Genomic DNA, 18,017 nt, shown 5'->3' on the forward strand with positions numbered 1-18,017 from the left:
CGTTTAAAATTTATTCACACTAGTAGATAGTAGTACCTATTTGTAATTTGATTATTCCTTTATATTTGATTATTGTATTAAATGAGTTGTTTTCGAACTAGTCGAGCTTCTATTACATATTGCACAACATACGAAGTCCGCTGAATGAAACCCCGTACGACAGCCATTTTTAGGGTTCCGAGCCAAAAGCAAAACGGAACCCTTATAGTTTCGCATGTCTTCTGTCTGTCTGTCGTCGTCCGCGGCTTTGCTCAGGACTATAAATGCTAGAAAGCTGGAATTTTGCCAGGATATATAGGAAACTATGCGAATTTTTTTGGGTACCTCCAATATAGACGTAATGTGGGGTGATTTTTTTTTTCATCCAACCCTATAGTAGGTATCTCCGTGATAGGTCTTTTAAAACCATTAGGGGTTTGCTAGGACGATTTTTCGATTCAGTGATTTGTTTGCGAAATATTCAACTTTAAAGTGAAAATTTTCATTAAAATAGAGCGTGCGCCCACCTCTAAAATCTAAACCGATGGGTGGAAAAATTTTGAAAAATTCAGGATGGTTTTAACTATATCAAACTTACAAGGAAAACTATAACGGTTAAGTTTTCTTGATAATTATTAGTAAAGTACAATTCAATAGAATCTGACAATTTTCTACATATTTAAGACACCCTATCGTGGGCACACTTGATTATATATGTCCCTGTTTGTTGCAATTATCATATAAAAGGAATCAAAAAAGAATAATGTCACATCACAAAGCCTTAGGCAGCCCGGTGGTTTTATGTTCTTTTGAATTGGAGTTTAGTTTAAGAGTAAATAGCAGCCTAAGGTATAAAATATACCTAAACTTGAAATATTCCGTACAAAATACGAAATCCTTAGAAAAATATTACTTATATTTTTCGTAATGGCTACGGAACCCTATTCCGGGCGTGTCCGACACGCTCTTGGCTGTTTTTTTCCCGTCACAACTCTCGGGTAGGCAGGTATAAACAGGTAAATCGATACTAGTAACTTGCACCGGTCTGGTTATGAATGAAAGTTAAATGAAAATAAAGATTATTTCATTACGAACACGGTGGTATAGAGTTGTCTGCGAAAAATCAGTCCTGAATTCCGGTTGTCGAATTTTAAAAAGTGAAATATTGCTGCGAGTGTATATGTTCTAGCACCTCCTTACATGCAGCTTTGGAGTTGGAACATCGGCATTGTTTATTTAGCAACTTCCTCAGCTTTCAGTTCCCGCATAATTTTAACTCAGTATTTAGTTTGGCGGGCAAGGTCTTTAAAGCACATTTTGTTTTTTTTGCCTGTGCAAGATTAGATCGAAATGTTGATAAAAAAACAATTAAATTCTAATTATCCTTAAAATTACAGGTACCTACATACTTTGTAATTAATGAACGAGACAAGATAAAGTTTCATTTATATCTTGCTGTGACAATTAGCACGTAACGAAGATACCTAGTGTACCTACCTATTAATCCACTTACATATAGTCACTAAATTATTGTGTGTGATTCATATAATAACTCGGCAGCAAAAGCTGTCCACCGCGCAAATAAAAAAAAATACAAGACTGACAAACACTTGCTGTCCATTGATTAAACGATGTTTGATACTTAGAAATTATTTTAATTGTCACTGTATAATTATACTCGGAACTCTTCAAGCTGCATCAAAAATTCATTTATTAATGTGTGAAGTTGATGATGCACTTTAGGATTCCCCTGGTAAATTTTATGACTTTTGTCAGTGCCCATTTACTACAGTCCAGACGCATTTAATTTTTTGGCCATCTTATATATAGCATTTTGCATTTAGGATGGAGGTTGAATTAACAAAAAACATATTTATTATTCTTGTAGCGAGAATTAAAATTATTTAAGCCGGCTAGAATGACAATATGTCAATTTGACAGTCTCAAAAATGATACCACATTAAACTTTTGTAAAAAATGCGCGGACAGCTTTCGCTGGCCAGTCTAGCACTCAAATCATCAACTAGTAAGTGACACTCAAGTTCCTTAGGTGCTTCATTCTTTTAGCTCTTACTGTACTCCATAACGAAACTATGGTATATACTGAGCGGGTAAGTAATTATGTATGTAGAGTGGCCAATTTTGCGCTGCTGAGTATAGTTGGGCGAATATTCCAGTCTTTCAACCACTTATTGTTCTGGTCATATTTTACCATTGGCTGTAGATTTTGATATCGTTTTCGATAATTTGTTTGAGTTCCTATCCTACCAGATAACTAAAAAAAGTGTATTCAGAATATTCTGCAATTTTCACAGAAAAGAGTCCAGAAAAATGAGAAATCTTTCGAATAATCGCCAGTCAAGGAGTTAATTCATTCCACCATGGAACCATTTCACAGTAAACGTCATATTGACCCGCATTAATTCAAAGAAAAGTCGTATTGACTTTTCCTTTGAAAAGTTTCCATGGTGGCCCATGAACTGTACCTATACCTTCAGAAGATGTGAATCAAGCATCAATAGTATAGTTTAAATGAGTTTTTAGTTACAATAGAGACCTCTCTCTACAAAATACCGATTTTTTGGGTACCGTACCTCAGTTGGCAAAACGGAGCCGTTATAGGCCGTTGTTGTACCTGTGCCTGTCCGTCCGTCTGTCAAGACTTCTTTTCTCAGAGACTCGTGGAGGTATCAATTTATATAAAATTTCTCAATCTGCTACTCCTTGGGGCAGTAAGAAAAGTAAATTTTTAAGTCAATGTAACAAATGATTCAGATACAAATTGCTGAGAATCGAAACCTTATGGTAGATCCTTGTAATTAAAATACCACAATCGGACTTATACGCTAAACACACGAAAAAGTCCCGTTTGTGGTATTTTAATTATGAGTGAAAAATCACAAAGTTTTAAACATAGTTCCAATTGCTTAGGAACCTGCAATTTGATATGAAGGTAGCTCTTAAGCACAACCAATAAGAGAAAATCTGAAAATTTATTTTTTATTCTTGCTGTCACCATTAGCATTAAAACCTAGTAACCCACACTGCGTAAGTTTTGCTTCAAGAGAAGGGCCCTGCTAACACTGGCTATTTCATAGAAACCTACAAATTTGTACGTACGGAGTCCACGGCATGCGAGCCCGACTCGCACTTGGCCGGTTTTTTTATTGCATTAGGTATACGGATATGCAATTCCAAAGTGGTAAGAATCTGTGAATTGCTACGAAACCGTAGCTCAAATAAAACTTTCCACATAGGTACGTAAGTATTGAAAAATTTAATTTAGAGACATTCTACTCCTATAATATAAAACAATCAAATCAAATAATCAAAATGCAAAATGATCTTACACCATTGTCGAAAAATATTTTCACGGAAGTGATTTCAAAAATTGGTCCCGTTGGACCGAAGACCAAGTAAAGTTTACTCGTTACACCGTTGAAAACCGGCGCTGTGTAGGTACCTAACTACTTGTTTGCAGTACCTTTTCAATGTTATCTTATAATACTTAATAAAATGTTTATTTCAGATTTCATACGATCCAAATAATATGTTAGTAACAGAGAAGTCCTTATACATCTGTCAGTATAGACATTGCGCGGTAATGTCACTGCCCATCCTGTTAGCCAACTCTACTTCTTTTATCTTTATTATTGTGTAGCTTTGTCTTGTGCTCTGAATAAATAGGTAGGTAAGTAGGTTGGGAATAATTCTTACGGAAAAGGACAGGACAGACGTAACAGCAGCGTTTTTTTGTTCGCGTCTTTAAATGAGGAAAGTTGAGACTAGCATAATTTTTATTTATTTTGCGTACAGTTTCTACCTAAAGTTTAACCCATCGAGATCAGTATGTAATGGTTTAACCCGATTCAAAGTTAACTTAAGTCTGATGTCTCGAAGTTGTACTAGTCAAAATAGGTCAATCTTGGTCTTTCTTTGCCTCGTCTTCCTTCTACCTTTCCTTCCAGCAGGTTTAAAAATAAATTGTCGTGTCGTATCAAGTGTCCTATCAATATTTCCCCTTCTGCAATTTATAGTCGAAGTCGTTTAACCCTTTACCAGGCCCCTTAGAACTAGCGTGTCTTCATACGTACTTTATATACTGTTACAACCGTATTTAACGCCTTGTAAAAAATGTATTTACGAAAGTCAGACATGTTCCTTTAAACCAGAAATAAAAATGTGGGTTACGGTTATCCCATCGCCTGTCTAAGTAATTAACTGTCATACTCGATTTTGTCTTATTATATTCTTGATCAGGCGAAGGGATATATTCCTCCCACATCTTATTCTTCAGGGAAAGTCTTTAAAAGGAGATTTTAAAGCTAGGTACATGAATTCGCTCTAGGTTGAACACAAAAACAGTTTTATTACTTACGCGAGTTTTTATGACACGACAAGACAATTACCGGGCCATGGGAAGAATAGCTCCCGCACAGTTAAACTCTAATAAGGCCATGGGATAATGTCAACCCACATCCTAATTTTGGTCATACACAAAAATGCATGAATATTTAGCAATGTTTAAGATTACATTACCTTTCAACACTCAAAATCTATAAAAAAAATTGTTCGATCTATGTACTTCTGTTTCATAGAAATTAAGGAAAGTGTTCCAATTTCTCCGTAGTTTACTGAAATTAGAGTTCAAGTGAATCTAAACGGCTGCCAAAGCTAGGTATATTACGCGATTTAGAAGCGTGTTGTGAATGAAGATAATAAAATAGGTACTATTTTCAGGGATCGACAAAATATTTTGTAGGAGGTTTGGAGTTAAAACCTGACTACGGTAACCGATATAAGATGTGGGAGGAATATATCCCTTCGCCTGGTAAAGGGTTAATCAACTCCAAATCGTTCATGTACCTATTCAGGAACTAAGTACTCGTATTTTGATCGACACAAGAGGGGACCAAAGAGCTGGCAACTATGTTAACGATGTACCATCAGTATACCTAGTTTTACACTAGACTGTGCCACGATTATTCACAATACCTTTGTGTTTCAGGGTCTGGCGTGCGGAACCCTGATGTACGTAGTATTCTTCGAGGTGTGGCGGCAGGACCGTTCTGGATTGCTCCAGTTTGTGTGCTCGTTGCTGGGCTTTGTTGTTATGGTCTCGCTCGAGCTGGTCGTGGAGCTAGGTTAGTAGTACCTACCCTATACCCTACTCAGGGAACTTATAATAGCCAAAAGAAAATAAGGGCCACTTGAGTTTCATCGGTGAAATGAAATCAAAAATAGGTTTCCATTTTTATCTGAATACATTTAATTGAATGAAAAGTATTTGTATTGTGTTATATTGCATTCATAAAACCATATTTTAGGCAAGAAATGTTATAAAGAATTATATTTATTAGTAGGTATTTTCGTTTTAATCAATGAAACTACGTGGACCCTTTATTTTGGGAGTAGGTATATATTGACGGTATCTGCCAAATTGAAGTGGGACTGCGAGGGACATTTGCCGAATGCATCCGGGTCTCTGGGTCAAAAAAGCCAAAACATTGAAAGATTGGGTTCTTATGACGGGCGCCTAAACACAGGCAAAAAGATTTCGCGACGATTCGTAGTGATTTTCACTACTAAGTACTTAATAAAAATGTTGTAGATAGAGACAAGTGAAAAGAGAAAGCCCAAGTATATGCCCGGCATTGGGTAGCAAACAGGAGGAAATTGGTTGTTTTTTTGAACTGCCAAGACTAGATAATTTTATTTATTTAAATCGCATTAATGATATGATAAGATAATATATATCTATGGCGGCAGCCATTGCCTCATAATAAAGACTGAAGAGATATAAAAACAGAGCTTTCAGGTCATTGCACCTAAATAATTAACAATACATTAGGGAATGCCAAGGCCTTTTTACTGATTTTATCAATAACGATTTATATAAAAATTTGCGCGCAAAACAAGATACCTAATTATGTTGATTATTCTATGAAATGCAAATTTATCTCATGTACCTAGTCTCTGCCAGTCCTAAGAAATGTCCTAAACATATGTTTTGTTTTCTGTTGCAGTAATTCCGGATTAGAACCACAATTGGGAGTGCATATCAAGAGATTTGTGTTCGTGACTGCTTAGCACGGTAGTGCAAGCTCGCTCAATGAGTAGTGTTGTCCATTGTATTGTGTGGTGTACAGTATTACAAAGAAGCCGGATGGTAGGGAGCAGATAGTCGAGCCAACCGTTGGACCGCGCATATGGTTAAGAGAGCACCAGAGCAATGCTCACTGTATAATGTTAATCTTAATAGGTATTTAAAGATACCTAGCCTAGTGCTGTCAGACTCAACATTGTCATTTTATCAATGTGTTGTACCTATCAATGGGGTACGAGTATTTGTCAACCCAAAATGTACAGTCGAGGAAACATAATCAAGTGCACGGTTGGAACCTTTTCATAATCAATTTCACTATAATGTCTTTCCCAGATGAATGGGATGTCGACATGGCATTAGTAGCACGTAGCACAAAGGTTCTACCCTGGCACAGTCAAGTGTAAAGATATCAACGCGGCCAAAGTTACTAAAAATATGTATACACGACCTTAATTAAGGACAAGTGCATAAAGTCGTGTAGGTATACATATTTTTGTAACTTTGTACGCGATTCAGTTTCTTTTACTGTACGAGTACATGCACGTCTGATAATTTATGCCCTTACGGCAGAGCAATTTTTCAGTAGAAGTTATAATGCAAAATGTTAAAAGTTAAATTTGCGCTAAGTATGTCTGAAATCGGAAAGTAATTGGATAATTTTAAATATATATTCTAAGTAGTGCATAGGTACATATACAGAAAGAATTTCAGTCTGAGGAATTTTTCGCAGAGAGCTATAAACGATTTTCATGTTTAGGTAAAAATACCTAACTTCTCGTAAGAAAAGTAGTTTGATTGGATTATTGTATATCTATAATCTGTATTACCTATTTTCATCATGTGCCAAGTTTTATAGGCGGGAGAATTATTCGGAAGTCTCCATACAACGAATCTCCTCATAGACTAGATCAATAACCGATTAGGTATATTATGTGGTTCGACAGTTGGCTACTTGGCAATCAACCGTTGGTCCATCTGGCCAACCTTTTCGTAAGCTATTGTGTATACATTTAATGTTACGTGTTGCATGTCGATCAAATGTATTTTATTTGTTTATTAAAATATTTTGTAAATAAAGCGTTTTTTTTGGGATAGGTCAGAAATAACACAAACAGATACTTTAACAAATAAATAATGTAATTAGAAATTAACATTTTTATACTACCTATACGTAATCGTTATATCTATTCTTAAAGAAAATATATTTTATCTAAGTACCTACCTAGACGATATTATAGGCTGATTTAAAAACCTACAGATTACGCAGGCGGTAGTTTTATGTAAGTACCTATTGGATAAAATGAGTAGCGATTACAAACAGGTCTATAGGTCTGAGCTGACAATACATTTGTAAAATATTTAGTTTATTATTAAAATATGTATGTACTTAGATGGCGCCATTGACGCACGAGAACGCTTACAGCTAACATATCGAGAGAAAAAGACACAGAGAAAATTTGGAAAACTCTTAACACTATCTGGTACACGAAATAACTTGTCAAGCTTGCCTTTAACATCCCTATGTTTACTTTATCACCTAAGGCCGGTACATGTTAATCATCATTATAACAATATACTTTAAGTAATATTTGATAAAGTTTTTAAATGCTCAACTATTCGTAGACTATTTTATATGTTTTTAATCACATGACAACTCTATAAGTTAAAGGTTCAAGTAGATGCTTTCGTGGTTATGCCGCTAACTTAACGTGTTTTGTGCGATTAATACGATTGGAGGCAGCAAAAATGGAAGCGACAAATAGCAAAATCAAGTCTACCTGAACCTGTCTGTTGCCTATCTCACAAAGTCCGGTTGGATTTATATATTGTCAGTATGAGCGTGTTAGACACATTGACGGAGTGTACACGCCAGGAAAAGAACGTGTCCATGTCAACAATATACGTTTACATGTATACTCGTATGTACTATCCAAAAGAAAATAGGTGCCACGGAGTTTCATTGGTAAAGCGTAAATACTAACAAATATAATGAGGGTTTTCACAGAGGTGAAATATCGCTAGATGGCGTTAGTATCGTGAGCTCCGTTTGACGTTTGCTCGTGATTGGTTAAATAACTAAATGAGCCAATCGCAAGCAAACGTCAAACGTACCTCATGATACTAACGCCATCTGGCGATATTTCGCCACTGTGAACACCTTCATTCGCAAGAGTTTACCGGCTTCGCACGCCTAATCAATTCGATCTGGTCGTTACAATTGAAATTCCGGGATTTAAAAAAAATCCCCTTGGCAATCCCAAAATTTATATCGTGATCTTCATTGAGGTTGTTTTAAGAACAGCTGTATACAATTTCATGACTCTGAACCCAGCGGTTGAAATTTCAAGATTTTAGCTCTATCCCGTGGGAATATCGGAATAAAACGTAGCCTATGTGTTATTCCAGACGTTTTAGCGTGAAGGAGTAACAAACATACACACACACAAACTTTCGCATTTATAATATAAGTAGGTATAACATTCTTTGTCCAAAAATGGTTTTATTAATACGACATAACACAAAACAAATAGGTACGTATCTACCTACCGAATTTCCATTCAATTAGATAAAATTCAAATAAATTAAATTCAATTTAGATAAAAATGCAAATATATTTTCGATTTAATTTTACCGATAAACCTCAAGTAGCCCTTATTTTCTTTTGACTAGTGTAATGTTTCGTATGTTTAACAATATATAAATCAAAGGACTTCGCGAAATAGCACATTTGCATCTCAAACCTCCTCGAGATCAATTCAAGACGCGAATCATTAAACCTATTTCTGATCATCAGATACGACTTCAATGATATTTCGATGTAGCATTGGAATACTTATTTATCTACTGGATTGAAACTATCGTCTGCAGAAATGAGAGGCACCAACGTAAACTAAACATGACTACATAATAACAAACAATTACTTCAATAGGCACCATTTAATTATCTTAATCTAATATATTATGTTCGGATTTGTTTAAAGTTCTGAAACTATTGTTGTAAAGGTAAGTAAAATACGGCAGGAGGCTGCTCATGAACTTTACTTAGAAATAAATGATTAAAATTGCATACTAACTAGCAAATCTAAATCGAAGGAATCTCACAGATACTCGTACTACAAAGTAATAAAATAAGTTAATACAATATTATGTTCAAGGCTTCAAACTGCCACGATCACAATTTTAAGACTTAAATTTAATGAAAAATACCATTTTGAGCTTAGCTTTTACAACGCTTTAAATTGCAAATATTGCAATGCAATTCCATAGTCTACTTGATAAGTAAGTAGGTACCTACTTGAAATTAATAAATTTGAATTAAAAATACATCAAATTGTGCACCAAATGCTAAAAAGTGCGCTTGTAAAATATAATTTTTGATTATCACAATATCAACATTGGTTATTTACAAATACTAATAAAAATAATTATACCGCTGAGAATCATACGAAGTGAACTAAGGGAGAGTGGGATAGTTTGGCACGTTATGCATTATAATGTAGCAAATTATAATTACTATAGAGAAATCAGACATTGTATTGCATTAACTTTAGTAGGTAATTAATTTTCATATGGTAGGTTAGGTATTATGGAGCTCAGAAGAAAAATATTTTGCAATAATATACTTGTAATTAATCATATTTGATTATATAGCCCATTCAAGACCATTTTAATAAAGTTAATTCGGTCGAAATTTGTAATTTTACATGGGAAGCACTGGACCAAACAGCACAAAACAGTGCAAGCTACAAAAAATGTATAAAGAGTACTTACAAAGTGTAATGTTTTCTCTCAACAATTTTGTTTCTGAATTGCCCTGCCTTCATTGTCAACAAAAATCTAGTATTAAAAGCGAACTCGCGTCATTGAAACAATACCAATCATTGAGGAGGCATCCATACCGCATTAGGTGGTGTGGTGACTAGGAACGTTAGCAGTCATATATCTTGATGTGTATACATTCTACTATTATCACGAAAAATTATTGCATTGCTGTAAAATTTTATACGCACGAATCTGTGTTTAATGTTTTATTGTACATAATTGTAATTATATATTTTACGAACGACAAAATGACGCTTCCAACAACAGAGAAAGTTGAGAAGTTAACTTATTTTGATGTTATGACCGTTGACATTTCTTCTACCTAAATTCTCATACCTAATTTTAATCTCGTATTTCCCAATACTGTTGGCAGTCTACTATTTAATACCTTACAGTCGGTAATTTAACTTCTAGTTCCATTTCCTTTTGAAGGCATATTAGTTAAAGAACTAGCTGCTGATTTCAAGAGGACGAAGAGTAAATGCAAAGAGGTACCATCAGCCAAATATGTGGGCTACCACCTTAAAGTTGATAATCGTTTGCCTGTCATAAAATAATAATGCCAATAGACGTGTCTGTCAACTTAAAAGTTCGACTTTAGCGACATATTCATTTGATAGTTATTTCTTTAAAAATTGATAGACCACTTATTTGGCTGATGGTACATGTTACAAGTTCATCCCATGAGGTATTATAATTAATCTTTCGAACACCTTACGGATTTTGTCACCTCCACGCCACTTATTCATAATAAACACAATGCTCTCTCGCTCCATACGAGACAGCTTCAGATCACCATTTATGGTCATTGTAGTTCAGAATATTATCGGATACTGTCGTATAAGTACTTACATCTACAGTTGTTGTAGCGTCATTATAATTTGGAAGTTCGTCGACGTAGCGTTTAAGACTTGAGGAGTTTGTTCGCTCGCTGATTCGCGACCGCTATGCGTGTCTCGTTGCTCTCGCCCTACAACAGTCATAATGTTTTACAAACAGGCCTTCTAAGATCCATATTGACTCATTAAAGTCCGCTAAGAAAAGTAATCTCATACAAATTTTCGCCATACTTAGGAAAAAGTCGTATTCCAAGAAATATATATAAGGCTGAATTATGTGGCCATCAAAATTTTAACATAGATATGGAAGCCTGGTCAGATTTATAAAACTTAAAAGCAGGTGTGGTGAAAAATTTTATGAGTTTTATTTCTGTAGCCATCTAAAATGTAGATAGACAGTCATATTAGTGACATTAAGTCCCATCTGGGATTTATAAGCACTTTTTTAGTTAACATTAAGACGTATTTTGACTGACTGTGTAACGACTTATGTATGTATTGTAAAGGCAAATTACAATATTAAACACCAAATTGACTACTGAACTGATTAATATGAAAAATGTTTTTTTTTGTGATAACTGATATGATACAAGTTATTTAAAACTTCAGTTTAGCAGTCATTATGATGGTCAAACATTTGAAAATATTTTTATTTTGATATATTTTAGTAGACAGAACACAATTTGTTCAATGTTTAGATATGTTATAGTCTGTCAAAAAACAGAAGAAATTAAAAAGTGGCAACACTGTAGTGTCCTCCCTTTTTGGTTTGACAGGGTTTGAAAGGGATGACACTACAGTGTTGCCACTTTTTAATTTCTTCTCTTTTTTGACAGACTATACGCTTGAAATATTTTACACTAAATATAATGAGAAATTCGAAAAGCAGCCGCAGGTAGCACACTACGAGCTGGAAGACTGAACTAAGACAAAAATCCAATAAATGGATAGAAGAAACAAAAAAAAACAAACAAAAACAACGAAACGAAAACATAAAACTTAAAAATAAACGTCACATATACTTCCAGCTAATATTTTGAAAGCGGAGCCTATATATTGGATTAAATGACGTAGTAAATAGAAATCTTGAATTTCAAACACATAGACCAATTGTGCTGTCAAATTGCTCAAAAGTAGGCAGTGCTTTGCTTGTATATAGGTGATTGTTATAAAAATATACTCACGGTTACCACCGACGTATTGATGTTGTGTTTGCATGTGTGTGTTGATGTGTAGGCGTCTCGTGGTTTTTAACACGCATTTTCCTAAACTTTACCTTCTTATATTTATTTTAGATAGTATAACGTCCCATGTTAAGTTAGATCTAACCTTGTTTTGCATATTCTTACAAGTACAATATTTTCTAAATACATTTCATCCAAAAACTTATAAAGTAACTCATATCCTTATCTATTCCTTCAGTTTCAGTACGCGCCCGTTTCTAGGTACGTTTTACTTTTACCTATATCCACTAACTTTAGGACGTTAATTCTACTTAAAGTATATTGAAACGTCACGCCTCACGATTCTCCGCTACGCTTGATAAACACTTAGACCAATAGAAAAATGTAAAGGAAAATAACATAAATCACATTAGAAATGAAATGTTTTATTTACTCATTAAAACAAATAGAAAATAATGTATAATAATTTACTACGTATTATAATAGTTGGCTAATATTAGAAATAGTACATCGACTGAGTGGCCGAATCCCATAGAAGCAGATATGTTGTCTCAAGGATATGTGCAATAAGCTTCGAATGACCTGATAGTGGCATTCATATATACTGTGGATACGAAAAATAGATGGGTCTCAACTAACTTCCTAGGGTCTCATAAAATTACATAAATGCTTCTATGAAATCAGAACAAGATCTGATGCATTTCAGATTCATAAAATTTAATAAGAAACTTGTGGCTAAATACTGACTTCTTAATTCAAACTATTATCACATATCAAACCAAGACTTCCATACGTCTTTATTGCCTTTTACACGACCTGTCCTAACAAGAAATGTTTCAGGTTAAAGTTTCAAAATGAACAGTTGTTCTGTATAACAGAAATAATTTCAAAAAGTAGTCTCAAAAACCTTCGAATTTAATAAGCGATTAGCTTATATCCAGTCCTAACAACAACAGTAACTCTATAACAACAGGTAAATGCATTTTCTCAAAATAATAACTTTAACCGCTTCACCAAATTAAGTAGGTTTCTGTTACAAGTCACAATACGAGAGTAAGATATATTTATGAATACATGATAATTTTCTTTCAGCACAAAGATCTACTGTATAAAATGAGCACCAAAGATCATTATCGTAAATCGAATAGTTTGTATATAGTTTTTGAAGTATCAAAAGAAATATCAAGATTCAAAAAGTTAGTACATTTCAGAGCGTCAAAAATAAAAGTTTTTAGGATATGCAGGATAGATCTTGAGCGTTCGAAATACAGTGATAGAAAAACAAAACCTAAAACTAAGATTTAGATAGTGTTCACTTAACACAGTAGAATGCCCAAGCATTAGAATATAGAGATCTTAACGATTTTACATGTAAGTATCCCGACATCGAGAAGATACTATGATATATATTGGAGTTATTACATTTAAGACCGGTTGCGGAACTGGTGTTGAAATAATTACAATTAAGGTTATTAACATTCTATTGACGTGGAGAACAAAAGCACCGTACACTCATTAGGAAACAACATTTTTAAGTGCATAAAGACTTATCAATAGCAAAGTAAATGGGAGTAAATGTATCTGACAGTATCTAAGTTAACTTAACTAATCTTAAGTTAACTTTGTGCTCTTCATTTTAATATTGAAATGAAATACGTAAATAACACAACTATCAGTATAGATTGGCTAGTTACCGCAACCGGTGGACAGAAACAGCGTATTATATAGTTCACCTACAGCAATTTCACTCTATACAAATAAGTTATTAAAGCACAATGTTATTTAGTTCCATTTACATAGTAAAATATTAGTCTCACAATATGCCAATACATTTCGAGTAAAATGGAGCTAAACGAGAATGCATTGTTTTGGCTACACACAAATTTGTAAATCTTATCTAGTGTGTGTTTTCAGATTTGTGTACAGTGACAACGCTTTAGGTTCGGGTGATTCCACTCATCGAATATCATAGTCTAAGTTCAGATCAAAGATGGTTTGACTAAGATAACCGGAGGAGTGGATCACCCGTAGGTCGGTTCACCGCAAGCGACCACGAGACGAGACGTGTGTGTGTGTGCTGGTGTCTGTCGTAACATGGTGTGTGCCGCCGTCGTTTACTTGAGTAGCTCGTGGGCGCGCTGGTTCGCAAGCGTTATCCTCGTTTCGTTCGATTCTCCCTAAGATACAGAATACCCGTTTTGTTCCTCGTGTTCAATGCACAGCGACTGTGTATAGCCTTTATAAAACCTCATCTGAGATCAACTCGCGACTTTTCCACATATTAAAGCCGCTTTAACATAACGGGCAGCAGAATTCTCCTCATCAATATTTAAGCAAGTAGTTCACTAAATTCTTATAAAAAAAATAGATACGCTTATTCATGTTGATTTCTCGACCGTTAAGACAATTCTATCTTCTTTGTATTATACGTCAATGCGTATGAAGTAATTATTTAACTTAGCATAATACAAATCAATAGAACTTTGCTCTAATTTGCAGGTTAAGACATAAGAAAACCTTGCGTGATTGTTCAGAGTAAAACAATACATTTAGTCGACTACTCACAGGAATATTGCGGAAGGGATATTACTCGGTATATCACAAGTATCGAGCGAGTTGGTGCCAAATGCGGCCGTTCATGTTGGAATCACTGTAATGTTGTTAACAGTCGCTGTCTTTTGAAACAAAGCACACATGTTATGTTATCCAAGTGAATGACAGTGTTACCGATGAGTACTAAACTGCATATGTTAGTGACGTGACGCTAATACGGTACGCAACACAATGACTGCGTGGATAAATGTTGTTATGTTCTCCGTCGGTGGACAGGTCAGGGTAGACAACACATAGACTCACAACAACCAATCGCTGCTAGCTGCTACGGAGAATGAACATGCGTCGAGTGAAATTTACGGTGGAGATTGCCAGATAGTAAGCGATAGGTACTTCGGTTCTGAACAGCGACAAACTACAGAGGACAGTTCACAGTTAGATTGCAATGTAACGAAGGATCTATTCACACTTCACTGCTAAGGTTACAGGCAACATTCAGACGGTGAAAATGTTAATGGCAACATGACGCAATCAAATGAATTTACATTTCACTGCGTCCAGAGATCAACATTTGAATCTCAAGTCAATAATTCAACAGAAGCAAGGTTTTACAACACTTTGGTGTTTGGTGCCAGGTTTACTTTCATGTAAATAAGATAATACACCAAAATGTTGTAAAGAAATACCAATAAAAAGAAGACACGACTGAAAAGTAAAATTCACAAAAACAGTAGTTAATTTATTAAATGGTGGACGCAATTTCGTTTACCTAACTTTGGATCTTGTTAGTAAGAAAAAAAATATATAAAATCCTTTTTTGCTGACAGTCTCGTCTAATTTATAAAATCGGACCATTTGCAAGTAGGTATTGCAAAATTTTGTAGCGTCGTTAGTTAGATACAGATGAAGATAGCAAAAGGGCGTTAAAAATTGTATTATACAAGTCTTAAGATTAATTTTAAAATATATTGTCATAATCGACAGCATAATAATGGTAGTCCTGTTAAAAATACCCGTTTAATGTAAGTCTTGCCATTTTTAGGTAGGCTGTTAACGAGTGTTGTAGCACAATTACGAAAACTTATGTTGCTATAGAAAAATTAAGCCTTTAAAAACTTGGTTAATAAACGAGATTTGTAACTAGCTATAGGCTAACTGATTGAATGAAGTCTCGGGGGGAGGCACTCATATAAGTTAACGCCTCAAGTTAAGGCAATTGAGTTCAGAAGTGTTTTTATTTGCAAGTACCCATCTATCTAAGTAACTATCTCCCTACTTAAATTTAACTTTAACACTCTATTGCATCACACAACATCATCCAGCCTTATTCATAACAGCAACACTAGACTATAATATTTGCCCAGGTGACTTGTGATACCAGTAAAGATATCCTCTAAAGTGCCCAGAACCTAACAGTAACGTAATCGCGTCCACCACAGTTGCAACTCAAAGCATTAGTCGGCTTTACCTTGCGGTTAATGCGGTCGACCTGACGATTCTGGTTCTCCAGTTCAGAGCCCATGTCCAATGCCATGTTGCGCAGATTACCGATCATAGTGTTAACTTGGCCCATATTGTCTTCCATCTCATCCTCGCGCGCGTCGTTTGTTATCCTGGAAAACAGAAACAACTCTTTATAGACTCTGGCCACCGAAAGCTGTCCACGCATTTTTTACGAAACTTTAATCTGGTATCATTTTTGAGACTGTCAAAATTGACATATTGTCATTCTAGCCCGGCTTAAGATATTTTTGATACTTCTGCTATAAGAAATAAATAAAATATTTTTTGTTTAATTCAACCGCCTACTATCCTCAAAATGCAAAATGTTAGACTTATAAGATTATGTTGGAAGAATTCAATGATGTAATAATTCAATGCAATTCAATTCAATCAATTAAGAATTCATTGAGATATTCAATGCCAATCTGGTCAAAATGTGCCAAAAATTGAGCGTCTGGAATGTACCTACGTAAATGGGCACTGACTAAGGTCATAAAATTTACTTAGGGACTCCTAAAGTTACATCATCAACTTTCACACATTACTACATGAATTTTGATGCAGCTTAATTTAACATCTGGAAAATTTAAATAACATCTAGGTATCAACATCGTTTTATCAGTGCACAGCAAGTGTTGTCAGCCTATTTTTTTTTAATTTGCCGTGGTTTCTCGTGGAAAGCACAGAACGAAGCAATGATGGTTTCTGAATCTAGATGGCGCTAGTGTCGTGAGGTCCTTCTGACAACTTTGACATTTGCATCACGTTTCTGATTGGTCAAATAGCTAAATGAGCAAATCGCAAGCAAGGCTGTAGGTAGGGTCAAACGGACCTCACGATACTAACGCCACCTAGCGATTACCCTTATTAAAGCAATTTGGTCTTAGGTTGGTGCGTTTTTTTTAGTCAGCGAGAGTCTGACACTGCCTTCTTTCGTTTCTCAGACGCTGTCCATAACGACATTTTCCCGACTGGTACCCTACATAAAAAAAAAACAGTCAAGTGCGAGTCGGATTTGCGCACCGAGAGTTCCGTACTAGGTACTTGTCTATGAATATTGAGAGTGAAAATTCTGTACTTGTACTACCTATTAGGAGTATTATTATGTGGTCTGATAGATCTGCAACACTTAGATATGTCGGTCTAATTGCGAACGCCATTTTTGGCTAGACAATAAATGGAAATATAATAGCAATTACAATTTAAAGTGGCTAGAGGAAAACTAAAAAAAAAAAAAGTTTTATGCATTATGTAACTACCTAACTATTACCTATTTATCACATACTGGCCGGCGCCAGACGAGACGGAAAGTTCAACAACCTCCTTGAAATATTATTTTCGTATCGCATCGGACCCAGCCAGTCTCATACATAACTCATGACTCAGCAAGCAAAACCTAGGTATATCGGATATACAAGAAGTACCTACAGTGTAAACTAAGACTACGATCACATTTTTATGCACGTTTTCAAACCGTGAGCCTACACGCTGCCTATTCTGAATCTTAGTATAAGTTTTAGTCATAATAAACGTCAGGAACCCGTTCGCGTTCAAAATATCAAATTAACCTCGTAAGGCCTAATGTCCTAAATTTAGGACATACGTCAAAGCTAATGTCAACTTCACTAATTGAAATTAAGTTTGAAATTCTATTGATCAAGATTTTTTGTTCCAAAAATTTATAATAACTTGTTATGTTTAAACGACAAATTCTTGTATATCTATTTAATTATATTGAGGATCTCTGAAATGGGTCTACCGATTTCGACGAAAGCTATTGTAAGACCCGGGTTAAATTCCTGGCTTAGCCTTCCTGTCTAGTTCTTACCTATGAGTTTTAGTTACAATATATTTAAGTAAATGTTGCGTCGAATGTCATCGTATATCAACCATCTACATACGTCTACATGCGTACGTATAGGTACCAACGCTTGACGCTGCGTATAACATTTAAGCGGAGACCAATGCCTTAATGATTTATAGTGACCTTGATATTAGGAATATCAGCCATGAAAGAAACAGGCGTGGCCA

At 35.0% G+C, this 18,017-nt stretch overlaps 2 protein-coding genes across 6 annotated transcripts in view; one reads left to right on the plus strand and one right to left on the minus strand.

Moving 5' to 3' along the window:
• LOC141432667 (zinc transporter ZIP1-like) overlaps positions 1–7,162 on the plus strand; it is a 35,233-nt gene extending 28,071 nt beyond the window's left edge. The window contains exons 4-5 of the mRNA XM_074094368.1: positions 4,988–5,123; positions 6,006–7,162. Coding sequence (XP_073950469.1) covers positions 4,988–5,123; positions 6,006–6,019 — 150 coding nt within the window. The 3' untranslated portion in view covers positions 6,020–7,162. The remainder of the gene's footprint in view (positions 1–4,987; positions 5,124–6,005) is intronic.
• A 39-nt stretch (positions 7,163–7,201) lies between these two features.
• LOC141432670 (synaptosomal-associated protein 25-like) overlaps positions 7,202–18,017 on the minus strand; it is a 43,533-nt gene continuing 32,717 nt past the window's right edge. For 3 of the 5 annotated variants that reach the window (XM_074094373.1, XM_074094372.1, XM_074094371.1), the window contains exons 7-8: positions 15,952–16,096; positions 7,202–10,877 (exon numbers count right to left, since the gene is read on the minus strand). In XM_074094373.1, the coding sequence (XP_073950474.1) occupies positions 10,812–10,877; positions 15,952–16,096 (211 nt within the window). In that variant the 3' untranslated portion in view covers positions 7,202–10,811. Of the gene's footprint in view, positions 10,878–11,930; positions 14,108–15,951; positions 16,097–18,017 lie in introns of all 5 variants that reach the window. The other 2 variants (XR_012451850.1, XR_012451849.1) reach the window with 1 other exon arrangement.

Source organism: Choristoneura fumiferana, chromosome 11 (genome assembly GCF_025370935.1).
Source record: "Choristoneura fumiferana chromosome 11, NRCan_CFum_1, whole genome shotgun sequence".
Classification (NCBI taxonomy): domain Eukaryota; kingdom Metazoa; phylum Arthropoda; class Insecta; order Lepidoptera; family Tortricidae; genus Choristoneura; species Choristoneura fumiferana.